Genomic DNA, 23,125 nt, shown 5'->3' on the forward strand with positions numbered 1-23,125 from the left:
TGGGCCAAGGACCAGAGAGATGGATTGGTTCCGAAGAGTACCACTTCTTTTTTGTCAGACTTGAGCTTCAAGCAGTTGGTCCTCATCCATTTTGCGACTTTGGACACTCCTTGGAGTAGATGAAGTGGTGGCAGGTCTCCAAGAGCGCTCCTGAGCAGATGGAGCATATGGTGGTTGCGGTTTACAGAACTGTGATGATGGGCCAGCTGATCTGGGTGGTATTGAATATGATCCGCTTACCGTACTTGAGGGTAGTGACGGTGGAGAGGTCCAGTTGGCATGAAAAGTTGTTGTAGGTATTGCTATTTTTGTTGCTTACGTAGATGAGGAGCTTGGTGCAGAGATCATTTTGAGTGGATGATATTTGTGGAGCAGGTGGTGAAGGACATGAACTTCAGAATGGTGAATAATTTTTAGAGTTGTTTGAGCTGTTTCGGATCCGTTCAGTGAGAGCTGAGCAGGTGGTTGATCTGAGGTGCTACAGCTAGATCGGAAGGACAGGTTTGTATGTGTTCCTGGTGTTGGTGTCATGGGAGTGTCACCATCAGTGTGCTAGCTGTTTGCAGTGGCATCTGGAGAGCTGTATGTCATCTGTGTACAAGCTTGCCTGTGGAATAGTCTGTACAGTAGAGTTGGTTTTGAGGGAGGCCAGAGTCTCAGAGCAGGAGCTGATCCAAATTATTGAAATTTTGATTCAATCAGAGGATGAAGGACGAGTCGGATGATGGAATGGTCAGTCTAGGTAAAGAAGTGGGCTTTTCCACCTTAATGTCTGACAAGTTGTGAAAGACGAGGTCAAGGAGGAATGCGGCTACATGGGTGGTGCCATTCAATCATTTGGTGAGGGTGGTTATACTGAGGTTTTTCAGGTGGTTGGTGGTGTTGGGGTAACTGTGGTCCTTGAAATGGAAGCTGAGGTCACTAAGGGGGATGAAGGAGCTGGAAGTGAGCACTAGTGGGGAGATGAAATCTGTGATGGTAGGTCTGAAGTTGAATCTGTGTCCTAGAAGTCGGGTAGAGTATGATACCAGCCAGTGTGGTGTTGCTTGAGATGTTGAGCTTGAAAAGAAAGAACTCAAGGTGGTTGCAGGAGTTTGCATATATGAATCTTGTAGGCGGGGGATGGCCATTGCAACTTCAGGACTAGATACCAAGTTGAGCCAGGTCTTGGTGAGTAAGAGTAGGTCTGGGAAGAAGTTGTTGTGGAGGTCCCAAACATCAATGGTGCGTTTGACAAGAGCAGGTGTTGAGGAGAAGGCATGGCGATGTGGGGTGTATGCTATGTTCTGGGGTGATGTGTGTTGTACAAATGTGTGCATTGGATGAAGGAGTCACAAGCTTGTGGGCTCGGCAAGACACTGGAAAAGTAGATGGTGGGGCAGATGTTGAGGAGAAGGCATGTCACTTTGGGTGTGTACTATGTTATGGGGTGGCATCCACAGTACAGTTGTGTGCATGGGATAAAAGAGTCACAAACTTGTGGGCTGGGCGAGTCTCTGGAAAGGTAGATGGTGGGGCAGGAGAACACACATTCAATGCTGGTGAGGGTGACCCGGGTGGGTGCTCAGTGTTCCAGGCATGAAGATTCTTGGCTAAGTAGCATTTTGGTTATGGTGGGAGGATAGTAGACGAGGAGTCCTGGTGCTGGGCACAACACAGAAGGGCATGCCTTTGGCTGACAGTAAGTAAGCAGTTGGGGGAGGAGATCTTGGAGATGATGGGCAGAGCTGGGCAGGAGTGAGTGGCAGGAAAGGCAGGAGAAGCAGGTAACCATGTGGTGCGAAATGCATCAAACGTAGCCAACAGGCATGTAATGGCGGCAAAAAAAGAAAAAGAGAAGTCCACAGAGTGACAAGTGGGATAAGCAGGGAAAGAGTGAGAAAGTCAAAATGGGGCAAAGAGCAACACAGTGAAATGAATACAAGAGATGGCAAAGCAAGAGCAAATGAGCAAATTTATGCAACATTTGAAAAATATGTTAGGTTTTAAAGCAAGAGCAATAGAGGTGCAAGAGAATTCAACAGTGTCAAAGCCAGAGTGATAGAGTAAAAAGAGGCAAGGGTGAAAAAGTAAAAAGAGTGAGAACAAAGGGAGTAAAAGCAGAAAATAAATCAACGACAGAGGTGATGTAAAAGTGTAAGGTGGAGAGGCCTCAGGTGGATGGAGAGAGGGAGGTTGAGGGCCTCAGTCTGGAGCAATGGCGGAGAAGGGTACAAAAGGGACATGCCTGGTCCACAGACAGCCACAGGCAAGGCAAGTAGGGCCAGGCAGTGCCTTCTTAACGGCTAGTCCACGCCAAAGCTGTCATTGATTAGATCCAGGAGGCGGCAGGAGATCTAGAGGCAGTGGGCAAAGCTTGGCAAAGCAGGTGCAAGTGGCTGGAAATACAGGAGCCACTGGTGAGTGTGCAGGATGGAATGGCAGCCGAAAGTGGACAAAAAGGGCACAAAGGAGGCAGAAAGAGAAGACTACAGAGAAGATTGAAAAGCAAGAGAAATGAGAAATGAGCAAGTCAGTAGAAATAAGGCAAAGAACAAAATGGTGAAAAGAATGCAAGAGTTAGCAAAGCAGGAGCAAAGAAGCAAAGAGGCAAAAGGTTAAAATAAAATAATGTAAGTGTGTCAAGGAAAGAGCACTGGAGTAAAAGAGGTGCAAGATGCAAGAGAATGCAAAAGTATTGAAGCAAGAGTGATAGAGCACAAGTGGCAAGCGGTATAAAAATCAAGAACAAACATGAAGGAGTCAAAGTGGCAAAGAGAGAAAAGGCAGAGGTGAGAGGCTAGAGTGCGAGGGGTCCTCAATCAGGTGGAGGGAGGTTGATGGCTTCAGCCCTGAGCAGCTGTGGAGCAGGTTCTGAAAGAGCCAGGCCTGGTCAGAGGACCAGGCACAGGTAATGGGCCAAGAAGACAGGACCAGGCAGTGCCTTCCTATTTTGTTTGATGCTTACTCCTTTACAACTGCTTGGTTGTCATCTGATAATGCTTTGTGGTCCCTGTATAATAAACAGAGACTTGGCTTGTCACAGCCTCCACCCATCACATCTTCTCATATAAAATGGAAAGCTTCACTTACCTTCCTTTTTTGATTGTTTCCCGGCCAAGCAATGGTCCTAAAACAGGATCAACACTTTCTTCAAGGTTTTCAATCAAAACAACTTCACCAGCTCCCAGGGCTCTTTCCATGGTATCCAGATACCTACAAAAACACAGAGTTATGCAAAACTGTACCTGAGAGCAGAAGGAATGATGCATTTCACCACACACAAACAGATACATTTGCCCCTGCATAATAATCTGCTCTCTCTGCTTTACTTTACTTTAACTGCATGTGCTCACAACCATTGTACCAGAGGTACAGCAGGCACAGTATGCAGAAAAACAAACACAGGCTCCAACTGCCCAATGCCCGACAGAACCTGAGTAAATAGGATTATGCACTGCTACACAATGGTATATTGCTGTTACTTCTGATGTTAATTTATGACACAGTGAATGTGCAATCACGTAAGGAACTTCACAATGGCTCTCATTATCAATAAATGAGGCGGAAAATATGTACTAGTAATTCTGCATTTATGCTGTCAGGATATTGTTTCTGGGTTGAAGATTTGCTGCAACATTCTTAAGGGCCTATTTAAGAAAAGTGGCACTGCACACAGTATAAAAATAATAATTTTTAACAGACAAAAACCTCCCCTTTGAATATTAGTGAGTCAGCCCTACATAAGCATTGTACTTCAATGTGCTCTGTACATTTTGATAGTGTGGATTTTTCTTGAGAGACTAAAAAGTGACTTCTGGACCTCTTGAGTAAAATGAGTCCGCTTCTAGAAGATCGCAGAAAATTTATGTTTTAACCACATCTTGTATATAATGTACAGATCACATTTGCACAAACGTTTTTCACTACATTCACTTTCACTGCGCCGTTACCATAGGAGCACCGTAATGATTGAATTCAAACGATGTTGTTTGTGTTGTTGATGAAATGAAAATCTAATAAAATGTCTTTGAAAGAAAAATTACACAATGATTATCACATTAGATAATATGAATATGCAAAAAGATGCCTGTCTCTGAATGGGAAAATAATAATAAGTACAGCAACTGACATGACACAAAATTGTGAAAAAGGGAATTGCTTAGCCCTTACATCCGTCGAGCTATGACAGCAAAAGTATTTTAGTGTCACAGTGGACACAGTGGAGCAAAACACAACTTAAAGCAAGCTTACAGGCTAGATTTCTGACCACATCACAAAGATTTCGGTCTTGGGTTACAAGTGCAATTACATTTTTTTTTAAATCTCCAACAATGGAGGGCGATACAAAAGTCTAAGATGTCCCTCACACTAGCACAGTGTTGAGTCAAAGCAATTCAGCGGATTATTCTAGACACCATTGCTAAGCGTCCAGCTACCTTCTGCTGTGGGAAAGGAAAAGGTCTCTTGCGGATGTAGAAGTAATATAAGGTTATTTCAACAGTTCAGGGATAGAAAGGCAACAAGGATAACAACAACGGACAGGTCCTGTGAACAACAGTTGGACATCAAAGTCATTGTCCATGAACCACTGCTTACTACTTCCACTGATGCTTGTCCACGCTATAGGAAACATAATCTATCTCTAGAGGACAGACATGGTCATGTATTCTTCATTAGCAGGCAGTGCTTTGGGCAGCAATCCATCCCAGCGGGAACGAACAGTCCAAGTCCTAAAAAAGATCTGCATAAGTCATGGAAGGTAGGAAGAGGTGAAATGTGGAATAAACGGTTTAGCATGTATTCAGTAGTGAGTGGGGAGTAGATGGACATTGAGCCGCTCCGAACAGAGATGATGCCTAATTTCAAATTGTTCAATGGGAAAATCAGAATTTGCAGGCTTTCCCTGACTTGGCTGATTTAGAGCAGAGATGAATGTAGATTCCAGTTCCAAAGCCAGACATTTGAATCATAAACTTCATTCTGAGACACAGTCTGTGAAAGGACACAGTGGCCCTTCCCGAGAAGAGAGGAGGATTACTGACAATAGCAACCAGAGCTGGAGAAACTACTGCAACCTTGCAGTGTCCTTTGATGAGAATGGTACCAATGCTGGCTTTTGCAAAAAGCTGTGATGAGGCTTGTCAACATCTTTATCTCGCAAGCCCAAATGAAATAGGTCCATCATTCCATATTTCTTCAGAGCAGGACGGTAATCGTCACAAGGTGTATTAAGAAGATCTATTTTAGTATATCTTTGCAACTTGTATCGTAATTGGTAGCATCTCCATTTTTTGTACCTATATTTACGTTCTTTGCATGCTTTCGCTTGTCATACTCACCCCGATATTTATTTTAGGCCCATGGGCAAACACTGTCTCAGTTTCATTTAATAGAGTGTCCAGGAGTAAGTGCGGAATCCAAACAGTACAGCTAGAAATACCTAGTAACCTTCCAAAATAGGTGAAAGACCCAAATCGCCAAATATGCGAATTATGGGTGTCTCCTCTGTCCAAGTTGCCCAGCTAAAGGAAAAATCCAAATGTAGTGATTCAACAATCTGATATGGCTGCCCTGGGAACCTTTCTCAGACATTGTAATTGTAATTGAATTTATTGATCAGCTAAATTTGTAACAGACATGCTGATATAGAAATTAAAAATCACATACGATTACAGCAATACTATCATATTGGAAATAAAAAAACAAAAGTTTACCCCTTATACATGAATAATTGGTTCGTTTTTTCTATCACAAATACCCTCAGAAATAAATACAGACTTTACTTGGAATCAGCATAGTTCATGAAACAAAAGCGCTCTACTAGGTCAGCAATTTAATCAACTGCTTACACATTTTAGGTCGTGAAGTTGTTCATGTATATGCATATGCCTTTATACCCTGCAAGTTAAGTATATTTACAGAGAGACAAAGAGAGAGAGAAAGGATGGGTTAGGGTATAGGGTGGTAAGGATATTTTTAAGGTTTAGGAATGGGTAGAGGTGTAGGGTGGCAAGAATAATTTTAGGATTCAGGTGTGGGTAGGTTTATATGGTGGTAAAGGTACTTTTAGGGTTTACGGTGAGTAGGGGTATAAAGTGGTAAAGTTAATTTGAATAAAAGTATGGTTTGGGTATTGTTTCCTCCTATAATGAAACTAATTATATAATTATATAAGTTGGAGGGCTTATGGGGGTCTGTCCCCGAAAAATAAACTTACTTTAACTATACTTACCTATTGGGGTAAAGGCATATATGGGGTAAAGGCATGCATGAGAAAGACATCTGCGTTCAGGAAACAATGAAGATGTCAAGATACCTCTTGTGATTAATGTTCCTGCTAGGGAGAGAGATGGGAGTTTTGTCTAGCGGCAGCTTTGACTCGCCATAAAGTTGCGTAGAGGGTTAATATGCCTGCTGCAAAGAACAGAAGCCTTTACAAGCGCTTTAAAACAAATGAATGTATGTGAAAGGGGGGCTATTGTGAGACAAGGGGCACATTTGCCAGGTGGAAGGGAGTGAATCCGGGTGGAAGTGAGTGAATCCGAGGAGGTGGTCATGGGGTTGGGTGCCAAAAAAGACAGCTGCGGAGGCCGTCACCAGCCCCAACGCCGGCCCTGATCCTCCAGATAGATGAAGAAACACATCATATAGAGGAATTGTGCAGCGCAGACAGAGATGACGTAACACAGCATTCACAGAAATGACGTATCAGGGTATACACAGACATAATCCCTACAGCCTACCGAGACACGAAATAGCACAGCAGATAGAGAAATGAAGTACTGCAGCCTATCAAGCAATGATGTAGTACATCATACAGAGGGATGATGCAGTGCAAAATACATCCAGATGATGTAACACAATGACGTACCGCGAGATAAGCACTACAGCCTATACAGAGACGATATAGCACAGCATATAGAGGAATGAAGTACCGCAGCCTATTAAGAGTTGATGCAGCACATCATGCATGATGATAGGAAGACCCAGAAACTTCCCCACTGCAGACACCAGTGCATACTTGTCTGGGAGGTATGAGTACCCACCACTGCCACAACCGTCCTGTACAGACTGATGCAGCAGCCTTTCTGTTGCTGCCATTAACAAGTGTTACTATTACCTGCTTCAGTGGTACTCATTTATCATCCGTGGAAACAAGGAAAGCGGAGCTAGATTCCACAATTCGAAATTGGAAAACAACAGAAGCAATAAACTTTTGAGGCGTTCCCTGATGGCGCACAGTGGGCTCACTCACTGAAAATATTTACTCTTTTTTGGCAGCCACCGTTACTCAATGTGATACCTTTAAAATTAAGACATCGTTTGTAAAACAACATCGTTTTCTAATCTTTGGGTGTAAATAATTTGTTTATAACTTAAATCGTGAGAGATCGCACGCTTGTAATAGGATGTGAGCAAACCTCATTATTTGGAGGGGTGTCGAGACAGGTCATAAATCCAACTTGCAGGGAGGAAGGGCTGTCAGGATTTAGTTCAGTCAGTTTAAAGTGTCCCTCCGAGATGGTGCTCTAATAGGAAGCAAAGTGCTCAGAACTGTACCGAAGAATGAAAAGGAAGCACTTGCAGCAAATCTGAAATTACTCACCTTGGTTACCCAATCGCTCATAGTCCAGTCTGACATATTCTACAACAGCGAGTACTTTACTCACTGGGAATTATAATATCATTGAAATGTCATGGTATGCCTGAAAACAGCTAAATTTGCTGGATCAATATTTTGCAAAGAAACGAAACATATTCTGTGCGTTATGTTACAGTTAATATGTGCACTCCGCTAGAAAGTCAGCTTCTAAAATTCTATTTAGGCAATATTTTCATCATATTCAGATTAAGCTTGTCGGTGGTGACCAGGAAAGGCTTCCCTACTGAAATTCATCTGTACCCAAATTCAGCCTGCAGACAAGCAGTAATTCACTAAATACGCGACATTTGTAACTGCGCTCCCACCATTAGTCAGTCTGAACTGGAATTGAGCACAGAAAAAATATATCTTAGTAGCACTTCTGTAACAAAATCTGTGATGTTCCATAGATGCAACAGGTTAAAGAATCAGGGTAGCATTTTGCTTCTTTCTATGTAGAGACGTCATGATTTTCCACTTTTTTTTGTAGACTTTATTTTGGCTGGCGTTGTAATTCTGAACATAGAGGCATGTCCACCATTCAGTGCCACAGTGCATTTGTCATTTCATAAAACCGTATTTTTAAATTGGCTAAACCTAATTGCCTCACTCAACTCCCCAGTAAGGCGGTGGTAAACTGGGGCAGGGAATGCATAAGTGCCATAGAAATTAAATATCATACATGTCCTGCAGTGTGCATTTACACCTCTCACATACATGACTACAGTGTATGGCACCAAAAATACTATTGTGCTCTGGCTGCACTGCAATTTAAAAACCACTGCAGTGGCACATGGCAAAGAAAACTACTTTGCTATGTAGAAAAAACATACTTTTATGTATTATCTATGTCGCCTCAAGTATGCATTTAAGCCCACAGAGGCTGTTACTTAAAATACGAAAGTGAGACAATGTTGTATACTAAAAAAAAAAGTCTCTGTCCCACAGTAAACAGCAGAAAAGCTTGTTTGTCACTGTGTAAGTAAAGTTAAATTTTCCCCTAGCAGGCCTATTTACAAAATAAAAACATATTTTTGGTAACTTTGTCTATGAAAAGTTATACAAGTTATACAAGTTTCAAGTTCTCACTTAATAAACATCTAATCAATTGTAAGAGCAGATGTGTTTAAACGTTTAAGGGAAAAACACCTTTTAAAACTGTACATTGTGCGTCTGACATGAAAATGGTTTAGAATCAGCCTGCCTAGCCACCAGGCTCCAGACATTGAAATACACACCCAAGGCTGTCCGTCTTTGACCAGCCTCCAGGAGAACAGTGGAACAGCTGTTAGGACCAAGTAAAGCTCAAATATTGTCAAGTGTGACCGCTTAGCAGAGATTACTCATCTGGGAGGGTGCAGGAATGGAGGGCAATGCAAAGGTCAGCAATGATAGCTTTTCCTTTTGAAGTGGAGATCCCACGAAAACTCTCTGGAACATAAAATCCCTGATGCTCAGAACCACCCTAGACTTTTCATCTATGGCCAGTATGAGGAAAAAACAGTTCAAGCACTGAGCGAGGGGTGGATGAGAGCAAGATTCCTGTAGGTGGAGGCAGTGGCGTAGCGTGGGGGGTGCAGGGGGGGCCGGCCGCACCGGGTGCAACATCTGGGGGGGGCGCGCTCGCACTCGCGAGTGCTAAAATCCACGGGTTAGGGGGCGCAAATTACTTGCCTTGCCCCGGGTGCTGACAACCCACGATACGCCACTGGGTGGAGGAAGACTAGGGCCAAATTGAACAAGTACTGTAGGAAGGACTGCTGTGTGTAGGGACTGGGATTGCTGTAAAGGGAGGCTAATGGTTGGCAGGACTGTTACCACAAATTAGGTCAGGGAATCACTGGCAAGTGCACGAGATACATCTGATACCTTACCATCACATCCTAACAAAATACATAGACCTGGAAAAAAAACATATAGTAGAAAGAGGATCCTACCTTGCGGCTAGGGAAACAAAACTGAAGGACTCCTGACTCACTTTGGCAATCAGGAACTGGAAATGCTCAACAAAGATCAAGCCGCTGACATCCTCTTATTGCTACAGGTACACAAAAGGCAGAAGGGCCTCATGCACTAAGGCCAAGATTAGGACTTGGAACTGGACCATCAGAGACACCGGACTGCTGAGAGATTTAGGCCCATATTTATACTTTTTTAGCACCGTATTTGCTCATTTTTTGATGCAAAAGCGGCGCAAATTTGCAAAATACAATTGTATTTTGTAAGTTTGCCCCTTTTTTGCATCAAAATGCGGCGCAAATGCGGCACTAAAAAAGTATAAATATGGGCCTTAGTGCTCAGAGACTTGCCCTGAGGAGCTGCGTTCTGTAAGAGATACCAAAAGTGACTTCCCTATAATTACAATATTGTTTGTAGCAGGAAGCAGGAGCAGTGAAAAGAGCACCTGGAAGATTAAAAGATTGCAGTGTACTAGCGTAGAAGAGTACTATGGCCCTGAAGTCCCTAACGATGCGCGCTAAGTACAGTTATTAGAATAAATTGAGGCCAATTCACAATAGGTGTTTCCAATGAAGGCAACAAAAGCCATTTTCTAAGACTGATAGCTTTTTATTTTACATATATGTGTAGAGACCTCACTGTGCCAGGATATGACACCATCATTGACAGAGAGGCTGATGAATTCTTCTGAGCGTATTATTAGCAGACCAGTGCACATCATTCCTGGCACAATATCATCTCAATTCGAACTGCTTTTGCTATAAAAAACACAGAAATGAACAAAAGAGTGTGGCAGCCATTAAATGCTCGGAGCAGTGTTATCTGTCCCCATTTCCTCAACTTGCAGAGCCACTAAGATTTCTTCATGAACCTTGGTGACTGGGGCAACTCCACTCTCCCCAGCATAGATTGTTGTGGCTATTACAGTGCCTCCAACCCTCTATGACCAACTTGGGTAAGGCACAGTGGTCCAGAAACACCTCAGAATCTTTCACACGGGCTCCCATGGTGGGCGGCAGCATTGAGGGTGTTCTCTTCAGTTGAAAGGGCATCATTCAAAGTAATCAGTGCAAAGCAAAAAGGTCTGTCTTTACTGTGCTTATGTATGCAAACATAGGCATGAAGAAATTCTGTATTAGCACAGTATATACAGACCTATCGGCTTTAACATTGTCTTTTTTTCTTGCTTCCCAAACTTGATCCTTCTTGGATCACTTTGGAAATGGGTATAGGCAACATTTTCTTCAACTAAACCATGCACTTCCTGAACAAAAATACATTTCTTTGTCAAGCACTGCTTTATGAATGCCCCACACCTCAACTGTTGGTGCCGGCAGTAGGTTACATGTTTTTAGAACCATGAATCGAATATCTTATCACCCCACCTTATTCTTAAGTATTGGTGGGCACTAGGATACAAATGTCTGAGAAGAAAGGGACACTGTAAATGGAAAAACATAGCATTGGTGATTTAGAGACTTGTTTGAAGAAAAAGCAAAATTACCCTCTCTGTCCAATCCGGATCACCTGAAGGTTATCGCCATACTTATTTTTGATCCATTTGATCCCCTGGAGTTGGGGATCGACCATGAGAGGCCACCTTTCACAATTGGTGAGGATGGTGGCATTTTCGGTAGACATTCGGTCTGCAGGAAGACCTTCATTTTGCCAAGCTGCAATATCAGCACCATCAGTGAGCATCGTCAGGGGATCCAGAGCAGGAGTCACCGGGATGGGCACCTAAAGGAAGGTGAAGCAGGCAATGGTAAGCACATAATTAGAAAGTTAGTGGCTGGATCTGCTTCACATTGCAATGAACAACCAGAGCCGACTCAAGTGATTTTGCTTAATTAACAATCACAAACCATTAGTTATGCTACTGTCTGCAGTTTCTAAAAGAAGGATCAAAGCTTTGACTAAAAGCCCCCTTCACTCCTGATGCTGCACATAAATTAAAGAGAATATACAAACAATGGTGTGCATAGAATACTAAGCTTGTCCAGTCATCAAAACAGAACACAGCTCACTCAGCTCAACAGAGGAGCTGAAAATTGCAAGCTCTTTCAAACAATGTTTTCTGAAGGAATTTAATACTGTAATGCCCGTGGGCCAGAGATACAGCTGCCTGCTATCATGCTGAGGTAATGGATGTGTTTGTTGCGCCTAATTGCACCCTTTGGGTGATTGGGCTGAATGGCTCAAAGATTTGGCAGAGGGTTAAAGATTATTTAACCTCTTCATGGCTAGTTCAGATTGCACGCTGATCAACACAGATAAAAAGATGCTATTTTGCAATCTGGTTGAACATTAGCGGACTAGCTCCTATTGTCAGGGGGCAACTGTTCACAAAAGACTGAAGTACATGCAAACTAAAGAGAGTCCAAGAATGAAAAAAATTGGGATCGAACAAGAGGACAAGAACTTTATTTGCAAGAGAATCACACTGATCAATCGGCTGAAGTATTGCATATATGTGTTTGTATTTCACATGTTTGTAGTATTTAGTGAATAACAATATAATGTCTACAGGAGGTGTTGTTCATAGTAAAACACTGACATACAAGGGCATGTTTACTTCGTGTTTACATAAAGTCATGTCGAAGCCATGAGAATAAGGAGTTGAGACAACAAGAGAAAAACACTTAATACATTTTATGCATCATAAGCCTTTTACATTTTATATTAATATGGCTTTATGAGAAATTATAGAACTGAGGTAGGTATGGTAGTGTGCTCAATAGTTATAGTGGAGATGAGTTTTGATGAAAGGTGACGATAGTGTACAACTCACTCTGCAAGAAGGCATTCCAATAAAGTGAGCTAAAAGATGGGAATGGGAAGTAGAGAGATTTATGCAAGTGGGCTGGGAATGGTAGCTGATGGTATGCAAAATAGAGATGCAAAAAGTGAATGAATAAAGAGTTATAGCCAAGAAAGGAGGGAACAAACCAAGAGTTGATTTAAGAACCAGGATGAGAAGCTTGAGCTGAGCTTTAGTGCTGGTAGAAAGCCAACCAACCTCTTGGTCGTTAAAAGAGGCTAGCCGTAATTGACAGTGCTAGGAGCACATGGACTGTAAAGCTGGCAACACTGTCAAGGGGAGGAAAGATGCATTTTGAGACACCCAGAAACAGACTAATCCGGTACTAATATTTTCTCCTCTCAAGTGTGTTTATGAAGGTGTGGAACAGGAGGCTGGGTGGATCTTTTCGATGTGTAGCTATGATGGAGATTAAGCATTATATGTACACTTTGTGGAAAAATGTAGTCTCAACTTCCTGTCAGAGCAAACAAAGAAGTCAAGGGAAAAAAAGACTGTGTTGTGTGACAGTGACGATAGGATAGAAGAAGCTGAAAATTCAATATTTATATTTTCAAGCAATTGAGCGTAAGGGATTGCTGAGCCTTCCAAAAGTGAGATAGTTTGAGATCAGGGTGTTCAGTTGGAGTTCAATGTCTAATTATCAGCATTGATGTGAAAGGAGAAGCAATTGGAGGAAATAAAATCACCAAGTGTAGGGTTGTAGACGTCCTAACAACAGGCTTTGAGAGATGGCAAGTAGAAGAGAGGTGTGTGAGGACTTTCCTGAGATTTTACAATTAAGAAAGGTTTGGAGATAGTATTTCTAAACTATTAAAGGCAGATAAGCAGTACCAAGGGAGACAGAAGTCCTGTGTATGACAGAGTGGTAGGGTGTATCAAATATAGCTGATAGGGTAAAAAGGGAAGGCATAGATGATTGATTGTTATGGTGTGCCAAAGTTATATATTTAGATATCTGGGGCCTTGAAGTACTGATATTCCATGCACAAAAAATGGTCGCATATTGTCCATTGTCTTTCTGCGAATTGAATAGAGTTTTGCAAACTGACATGTAGAAATAGGTCAGTTCAAAAAGTAATGAACTGCAAGGGGTCGCAGAATGACTTCCCTAAATAATATTCATGAGTCAGGTCGCAATTTTTGACGCACTGCGATTGTCCACAATGACAGAAATGTGACCTGAAAGGGTCAGTAGGCCAGTAAATCTGTCAATATGTTTATTATTTATCTATTTATAATTAATATTTTTATACTGTAGAAATTGCCAAGGATTCCACTTCTAGCAGCAGCCCATATGTTTGACAAATAATCAATTTCTTATATAGCAAGATAAACACTGCCAATAGTAAATGATGCAAGTATATCTGAAGAAAACATTTTTTCAAAAAGAGCTCATTTTTCTTAAAGGAAAATGTATGTGTTCAGAAAAGAAAAGTAATGTTTAAAAAAAAAATTCCACTAAGAGTTTCCAGTGGTCGCATGGAGCGCTGCCTACTCTCCTTGAAATGTTTTTCAAATTCCCCCTAGGGGAAGGGGCCCAAAAAAGGCCACTACCATTTTTAAACCAGTTACCATATGAATGTGGGTGTCAGTAACTGAACAATGGTTCGAGACTAAAATGACGGTCACAGACTACTGATACATTTATCAGTTTACTACTGCAATTTGGAAGTGATGCCCACAACACGCCCTTCCAAATAGTGATTTGCAATCCTAAGCCCATTTACTGATTGAGAAGCACTTTTCCAAATTGGTAGATGTGTTTAGTGAATATAAAAATGTTTTTTACCGGTTTCACACATCTGATTTTGCGATTCAGAGAGCTTGCAAACAAGCCTTAGTAGTTTATAGAGTATGAAGAGTGAACTGTAGGGGATCAAGTTGGATGTGATCAGCTAGGCAGAATCTACGCATTTTTAAATACAGTACATTTCAAGACGTCAGAGTAAAATAGCACCTGATATACAGAACAACATTTGAAATGAGATGAGCAGTCAGTCAAAGGATGTTTTCATGTGCAGTTAGTAGTAACAAAGACTTAAAACGTTGTGAGTTAATGTTGATGGTTATGGTGAGGTTGACCCTCTCTGTGGAACAGAAGTTTGTTGATTTAAGGCTGAATTAGGAGGGATAAAAGACTGAGGAGAGGCTTCGATCAGAATGCATGGTTCTTGTACTTTGGTTCTTCGAGTAAAGGTATTTAGCAGAGTTGCATCTGAAAAGGCTGCAGTGGTTAATTTTATGGTGCGAGGGGGAACAGGAGTGATTGGGTGATTTCAGATAGGTATTGAGATGAGACAGTAGTGATGCCATAAATTCTTTGAAATTGCTGAAAGGGGTTACAAGTAGCCCAGTTTTTACATAAGCATTTATTAAACATGAGCTCCAGGGAAATAGGCTCTGCAAGGCAATCAAGGCATGGGATGTGAGCTATTGTTTTTCAGAGGTTAAATCCTGCGGTCAAGATAATATACTAAGGGCCTGAATATGAATTTAGGTGTTATTTAGCACACATGATAAGTAATGATTCCACAGGGTATGTTATTTATCAGGTGCAACAAATAACACCTATTACAAGTTTTTGGCGACAAACATGCGGGTTTTGGTGTTTAATGCAACAAAACCCACATGATACAGACTATGGTTTCCCCATTAATTTTCGTCAGGTTTGTCCTTCTGACATTTAATGAAGGTTGAGTTATTTAATGCAGCGGATATTTATCACCAGCTTTAAATGCCTTCAAACTCGTAATTCCGATCCATCCGTAAACATGGGTTTGCGCATGGGCAGAATTATTCGACTCACTCATAATCAGGCCCAAAATGTTTACACCATCAATACACACAATATATATATTATGTTTCTGTTGTTCATATTTGGAAATCTACTAAGCAAACTTAGATGAGCAGAACAGCACTCCGAGGCAAGATATGAATCGTATATGTGACCTCCTCCCTGGAATGTCTTTGATAGGTCAATATGGACTGAAAATGGTCATATACTCTGCTTATGCAAGTCACCCCCTACAATAATTAAAAAATGGAAGATGAAGTAAGAACAACTGGGATAATTAATGCAGTTTGTAGGGTTCCTTTCTTACTGCCTCATCTTCATTGCAATTGTACAGAAGGTAAATTAAATGAATGCACATATTTGATATAACAGCAGCTGACTCTTTTACAGATAGAAACGCTATGCAGTTTTTTGTATACAAACACAAAAGCCCCCACATGCACCATTTATTCAAAAACTGGAAGTTGATTGCTTACTTTTAATTGACCTAAGTAGGGTCGCCACATTCCGTCCATTAAGTCTTGCCTGTATTTCTTTGTAAAGTAACCAAGATAGGAGACAAAAGCTGTGATCAGCAACACATCGCCACACAGGGTGCTCTCCTGCTGCTTGAAGTTTCGAACAGCTTCGGCCCATCTCACATTCTCAGATGCTAGTCCTCCGACCTAAACACAAATGAAAATCTATTAACTTCCAATGCATTTGATTAAAAGACTTGGTTTCTTTATGGTGCATTGATTTTCTTCATTGGGAAAAGGTAGGCCCAGAAGCAATTTAAAAAGTAGTTTTTCCTTGTCCTAAAATAATTCCTCACAGAACAACGATTTTCATTGCAGTGGAGCTGAGTAGGTGGTAAATGTATGTGGGGACCTGTGGGTAGAGCAGGTGTGAGGGAGGGCGGTAGGTGTAGTACAGGAGGGAAGGGGAGATCTTTTTCCTGGGAGTAGCATTGAATGCTCCCCCTTGCCAAAAACAGGGCATGAGGCTTGGGTGCTGCTATAGTGAAAGCCTCCCTCATGTGATTTTTATAGCTGAATTACCAGCTGAAAATATTGGGAACGCTTCTCCCACACACGTAAAAAGGAGGTGTGGAAAAACCTACACACCATGAATCAGTCAGAGTGAAATTCAATGAATTACTTTCACTTCACCTGACACAGAATCGGCTCCTCTATGTACTGAAACAGTACACTGATTCTTGTATTCCAATAAACAGACAAAATATTTGAAATCTTTTGTTCTGATATCTGGCAATAGAGAGCTTTAGCTGCCTGACAAACATTATGTGCTCGAAAATAAAAGAATACAATGAAGGACTCTCAGGGCCTCAGTATGAGTCTGGCGGTCCATGGATCGGCAGACTTGCGGTGGCTCTCGGACCGCCGCTGAAAGGGGCGGTCCGACCTTCCTATTATGACCGTGGCGGAGCCGCCATGGGCTGACCGCCGGACCCGCCAGGTTGCCCCCAGCTGACAGCCTGGCGCTGCCGGCGGTCTCAATCCGCCATGCAAGCAGCACTGCCCTCTGGATTACGAGTCCCTTTCTGCCAGCCGACAACCTGGAGGAAAGGGAGTGCTGCGGGCCCCCATGGCAGCCCCATTGCGCTTTTCACTGCCCTGACATATGGGCAGTGAAAAGCGCGACAGGTGCTGTCACACCCGACGCACCGCAACATTGCCGCCAGCTCGATTATGAGCAGGCGTCAATGTTGTGGTGTGTTTCCTCTGGGCCGGCGGGCGGAACCGCTGTTTCCACCTACCGGCCCAGACGGAAACTCATGATAGGTACAGCAGAAGGACGGCCACATATGCGGTCATCCCGAAGCTGGACTTGTTAAAATGAGGGCCTTAGTGTTGGTTTCAGCAGTTACATTTTTTTATTTGTGTTTTTTTTTTTATTGGTGAAGGGCTAAAAATGAGTTCTTCAACATGATTTTACTACTGAGAGTCCTTGGCACAAATTATACTCCTGTGCTCTCTGTAATATTGGTGCATCCATGGCAGGGACAAGAGCAATAACTACATCTACCACCTTAGCTGTGCCAACATCAGCAATGGAAGCTGTCATTGCAGCAGTGACTACAGCTACTGCAGAACCACTGATCACAGCAGTAACATCTCCCACAATGGTAGGAAGAAGAGCAATAACAGCTGCCAGCAGTGGAAGAAAACTAACAGCAACCACTATCACAGCAGGGACCAAGGTAGAGCAACAACAGCAGCTGCAAGCAAGGCACAAACAAGAGCAGCAACAACCAGTTGTAAGTACAGCAGGCACAACACAAACCACAGCTGCCACAAGAGTATGGACCATGGCCACAAAAATAGCTGCCAACAAAGGAGCCACAGTGGATGGCACAACAGTGACTAACACAGCAGTTACAAAAGCTGCAAGCACAGCGGGAACCACAACAATAATCAGCACTGTAATGGCTGCAGGGACTTTAGCAGTGACCAAAGTCACCACAATGGCAACCACCAAAGCAGTAGCCATAGCAGCGACAACAGAATCAACCACAGCTGCCATCATAGCAGCAACAATAACAATATTTTTTTACCACAGCAGCAACAACAGCTGTGACCACTGTCAACATCAAAGTTTAAATAGCTATTGCAACACAGTAATGATCACAGCTGCTACCACAACAGTTACTACAGCAGTGGCCACAGCTGTAACCACAGCAAACACAATAGCTCAGTCCATGGCAGAGACAGCACTAACAGAAGTAACTGAAGTAACTATAGCTCGTGCCCATGCTATGCACTGCTTATTAGCTCACATCACTCTTGACATGTTCTATGACATGGGTACTCATAAAGGTTTTCATGAGCACCAATATTTTGGCCTGTGGTGTGACTGAGGGCTGCACTGATGCTAATAGGGTGGTAGTCGTAGTCGGGGGCTGGGTTGGAGGTAAGGTGGGTTTAGGGGAAGCAAGGCATATACATCTAGTGGCTGAATTGCCCAATGTAAAACCAGAAAATCTGGGATTATCCCAGCTTTCCCACTTTATCAAATTGTGAGATCCTAGGCAATTGTTTTATTCCACATTCCCTCCATTATCACATATAAGAGGACTCATAATAGAGGATTTCAGGATGCGCGCTGTACGAAACTTCCTCCTGTGTTTGATTTAAAAAACTATATTGTTGTTCATGTATAATATGAACCCAGACCACCTACACGATCATTTAACAACTGACTTGCCTTTTAGTTCAGTATTAGTATTGTTGCCAGGGTAGGAGAAGAATGAATGTTTCTAGATTCAAAATTATCACTTAAAAAAAAAATCTCAATGCACTGACATAATCTGATTTACTAAGGTAAAAAGGTTTTGCATGTTAATAAAATACACTTTTTGAATTCTGAAGACACATCATATTTTTACACTTTTGCTGAAACATGAATATAAGAAAAGTGTCCCTGAAGTTAAGGGGTACAGGACAATCTAGTTACATCCTTATTTTAATTTCAATTAACCTGTAAATAAACGCTAGCCTGCTTAGTTTACATTTTTTTTAATGTTATTGCTGAGTCGAGAAAAAGCAGTCCACTACTGCTGTTGAGCAGGGGGCAGCATGCGGCCCCTGGGCCATACTTTGAGTATCACTGTTCTATGAAAACATTGATTTTTTTTCAAGTAGCTCTTTATTATTTTTATATTTTGTTCAGTGGCTGATAGATACGTGCAAAGCAGAAGTATTAGAACTCAAATCATCAACATTGCCATCTATTTAATGTAAATTGCATCATGGTTCCAAGGCCAGCAGCCATTTGGACATGTGCAATGCAGGTCAAAATCAACATACTGGCAGTAATGACCAGAAAGAGCAAAAAGGAAAAGGTGAAGCCATTCAGGGAAGCATGATCAACAACCAGTAAACAGTACTGACAATCAACAGCGCTGTTAATGGCATCCCTATATGGGGGTAGGGGGGCTGTATGGTGGCCGAGATAAAAGAAAACAAGCTAACCTGCAGCCACCAGCAGGAGCTATATTGGAACAACGATATCACAATCTCACATGCTGTTGCTGACAAGTGAATTCGAGAGAGATAGCCCACCTTTCACTCAGGGAGGCCGCTCATCTGTTTTGGCCAACAGTTCAACCATGCACGTGTCCCAGGTGTCTAGGCCAGCACCACCCCCTGTGTCATTGGAAGTGATTTCCATGTCATTATCTCAGCAAATGCCCACCTAAGCAGTCATTCAGCCAGAGCAATAGGAACAACACCACTGCCGACTTCCAAGTCATGGCTATCCAGCGCTTTAGGAGGACTAATGCCAGATCAATTAATCAAACCACATACTTATTCCCGCCCATCCTAGTGAGCAGACTTAGTAAACAGTGAAGCGAGCCACAATGAAGGGGGTGGCCCATCACCTCAGACAGGGACTAAACAGCCTCTCTCCAGAAGCGAGCTATCACAGGGCAGTCCCAAACCATGTGGTGGAAATCTGCTTCTGCAGAGGGGCAGTGGGGGCTGCCTGGAGAGACACCTGGAAAAATACGGTGAAGGTGCACCAATGTCAAGTCCATCTGGTGCACATAGTTAAACTGGATGTATTTCAGACAGGATTTTTGGTAGGCACCTCGGACCTGTTCTAGCACCTGGCTCCACTGCTTGTAAGTCAACTCCTGACCAGTAGATTGAGCCCATTTCTCCTGTAATACCTGGAGGGAGTGTGTGTGGAATTCCAACAATCTGCTGTGAAGAAGTGTGATTGCGTGCCTGCCCGAGCCATGCTCTAGTAACATCTGTAAGGAGTTACTAGTGCATGCACCAAAGAGGTGTTTGGTTTCAAACAGTCCAGTCCCAATGCAGCCCTAATAGCTGCTACCAATGCTTTGTAGGTCAGGAACAGAGCCTCATGGATCTGGTGTTTTTCCCAGAGATCCTGGAAGGGCATCAGTAAGTTGTGTTCATAAAGGTCTCCCAATGAATCAATGTCCACGCCTTTCCATACGCCTGCATCACGATGATCAGCAATCCCCTGGAACGCCAGAACCAGCCACAAAGGCAGCAAGGGGGCATACGGAACAGGGTCCCGGTGCAGAATCACAAATCCATAACAGCAGTACTAGGCCATCCTGATCAGGCACCCCATCCTCATGTTGCATCTAGGGCCCATAAGCCAACCGAGGATATCCTGCCCGCTCAGGTCTTGGATAACACATCTTGGACAACACATGCTCATTTTGGTGTATGGCCCAATCCGAGCCACCGCATGGGCCACTGTAACTGAGGGGCCACGTAGTGCAAATCACTGTAGTGCACCTAAGCCCCCTTTCTTTAGGGTGGGCAAACAACTTCTGTAAAGCCACCCTTTTCCTCCCTGGACCCCAGATCAAGGTGGTAAGAGATAAATTCAGGTCCCTAATGAAACGTTGGAGATACGGGCAGAGCCAAGAAGTGTTAAAGTAGCCGTGGCAACACCAGCATATTTGCAATGGACACAGTGCTCATGGAGGAAAGAGGCAGGAAGTCCAAAAAGTCAATGAGCAGCATGCTCTGCATTCTGCATGGTAAGCAGCTTGGAAATCGGGGAAGGGGAAAAAGGCAAGACTTAGACCAGTTCAGCTGCAAGCCTGAGGACCTACCGAAACCATCCATTGCCTCCATCATGCTGGGCAGATCTCTTAGAAACTCCTGGAGAAATATCAATGAGTCGGACGTGTAAAGTGAAACCACCCACATGTAATATCACTACGTATGCCCCACCTCGGGGAATTCACAGTTATAGTTAGAGTTATTTCAAGTAACAATAACTCGTGGCCTAAGATAACTATAACTCGTGCCTTTGTCATGTATTGCTAGTTACCACAGATATTACAGCACTCATGACAACTTCAATGAAAATACCAATGAAACATTAGAAGTTAAATTATTGAAGAAAAAGCTGTGCATAGCAGGGGTGCGAGTTATAGTTACCTTAGCCTGCAAGTTATACTTACTTGAAATAACTAACTATAAACGCTGAATTTCTATGGTTTTGTGCGAATAAATTCAGAACCTAACTATAAAACTAGAACGTCCCTGTAACCATATATATATATATATGCACACACATACATGTATAAAGTCATTTAAACATTTTACTCAGCCTGCAAATTAAATATTACCAAGGCCTGTAGAAGCTTTAGAGGTCTTCTAAGTGTGTCCATCACTCAAGTTCTAATCTTCACACCACAGTTTTCTGCAGTCTCTCAGCCAGACACATATACCCTTTTACTTTTGATATTTTTCAGAATCCCTCCAGCGGAATATCCCACACCTCATCTCTTTTCTCTTCAGCATCCTCTTTTCACTTTCTCCTGCACATTCTTCCTTGCATCTCCTTCCGCTCATTGCTCACACAGAAACACCACATCTGCTCACCTATTGGCACTGCCTTTTCTTTATTTTGCAATCTGGCAAAATGTTGACATCTATGTACCTCCTTCACACACTTTTGCATAGAATCCCATTTACAATCAGCACACCTGACCATCACCCTATGTGCTCAGCAGAGGCCAGGCATTGGATGAGCATGTTTTATGACCCCTTTATGAGCTACTGGTGGACACAGTGAGAAATGTGTTCTGGTTTTGCACTGAATTGCACAGCTCTTTGATTGGCAGTTATAAAACCCCTCCCACATCCTGAGCTCACACAGACATATAAAGGCAGCTCTCTTCACCCTACAATCAATACTTGAGTATTAATGTGCATGAAAAAACGACATAAATTCGGGATTCTGAAAAAATCATATACTCTTAGAGAATTCAAGAGTAAGTAAAATGTGAAATGTAAACAGGATCAAAATCACTGTTCCCAAGGGGTGAGACCAGTGCCTATTTTTGCAGCTTCCAGCTATTGCCCAGTGGTGGGCACCATGGGGTGGGGCAGGCCCTACTAGGCACCCCATAGCATTGCCACTATTTCAGTCCATCAATGTTTGTTCCCTGTGCCACTATTGTAAGAGACCATACGCAAATTAATTTTGCATCTACTCCAGCAGGACCAGTCCCAAACGTTTAACTCATGTCACCAGTGAACGTGAACATAAGTGATCTCGGGTCAGTTTTGTCGTAAAAATCTTCATCGCTGAGTTACAACTTGAGTCTTAGGGCACAGCAAATATGCCATTATTGGATGGGTATACCCTTTGCACTTCGAGTAGCTCTTTATTATTTTTATATTTTGTTCTCGAGAATAAAAAAAACAAACATTGGAAAAGCCAAAATATGTGGCTATAACGTGCTAATGTATAAAAATGCAGAGAAACACATACTATTTGTGCTTTGTCTCTGTGCAACCCACCACTTTTCGTGTCTCCTTAGTCTGTGCCTTGTAGTTTCTCTCTCATGCGTGCTGTGCCATACAACATTTTACACAGTGGAACAGCACAACATTCTGTGTGGATCTGTGAATGCATGCGTTTGTATGTATTAGCACATTACAGCCAGACCTATTGGCTTTGCCAGTGCGCCATTCCAATCAGACAGAATTAAACATTTTGAAAGATATGCCGCAGGTTTCGCCTCATAAAACCAGAGGGCCACGTGACCCTAGTTGTGTTTTATTTAGTGATAGTAATAGAATAAGGCGAAGCTGTTGTGATGTGACAGATACAATAACACTAAGCCAGCACGTCTGCTATGGTAATTTGTGAAAAGGGCTTGAGTGTTTACGTGTCGTACAGTATGTATAATTTATCATCAATCTCCATCAGCAAAGCGAAGTGAAACACCTTAGAGTGAGCTTCTGAAGATCAAATAATATATTATTCCTTTCAGGCATAAACAGTTCATTAATTCCGTGGTGTCAGCATTTCTTGGGCCGCGAGATCAACCTGCACCCCCCATTAATAGCTGTCTCACTTCTGCAATGTGGCACCAAGGAGCGACAAGACGGATCCATTTAAATAGCAAAAGATGGAG

The 23,125-nt window shown here is 42.6% G+C and overlaps 1 protein-coding gene across 1 annotated transcript in view; it reads right to left on the bottom strand.

The window, feature by feature from the left end:
* DNAH9 (dynein axonemal heavy chain 9) overlaps positions 1-23,125 on the bottom strand; it is a 975,671-nt gene that overhangs the window by 385,899 nt on the left and 566,647 nt on the right. The window contains exons 52-54 of the mRNA XM_069200368.1: positions 15,678-15,866; positions 11,088-11,323; positions 3,073-3,195 (exon numbers count right to left, since the gene is read on the bottom strand). Coding sequence (XP_069056469.1) covers positions 3,073-3,195; positions 11,088-11,323; positions 15,678-15,866 — 548 coding nt within the window. The remainder of the gene's footprint in view (positions 1-3,072; positions 3,196-11,087; positions 11,324-15,677; positions 15,867-23,125) is intronic.

The sequence above is a fragment of the Pleurodeles waltl genome, chromosome 7, assembly GCF_031143425.1.
Source record: "Pleurodeles waltl isolate 20211129_DDA chromosome 7, aPleWal1.hap1.20221129, whole genome shotgun sequence".
NCBI classification, from domain to species: domain Eukaryota; kingdom Metazoa; phylum Chordata; class Amphibia; order Caudata; family Salamandridae; genus Pleurodeles; species Pleurodeles waltl.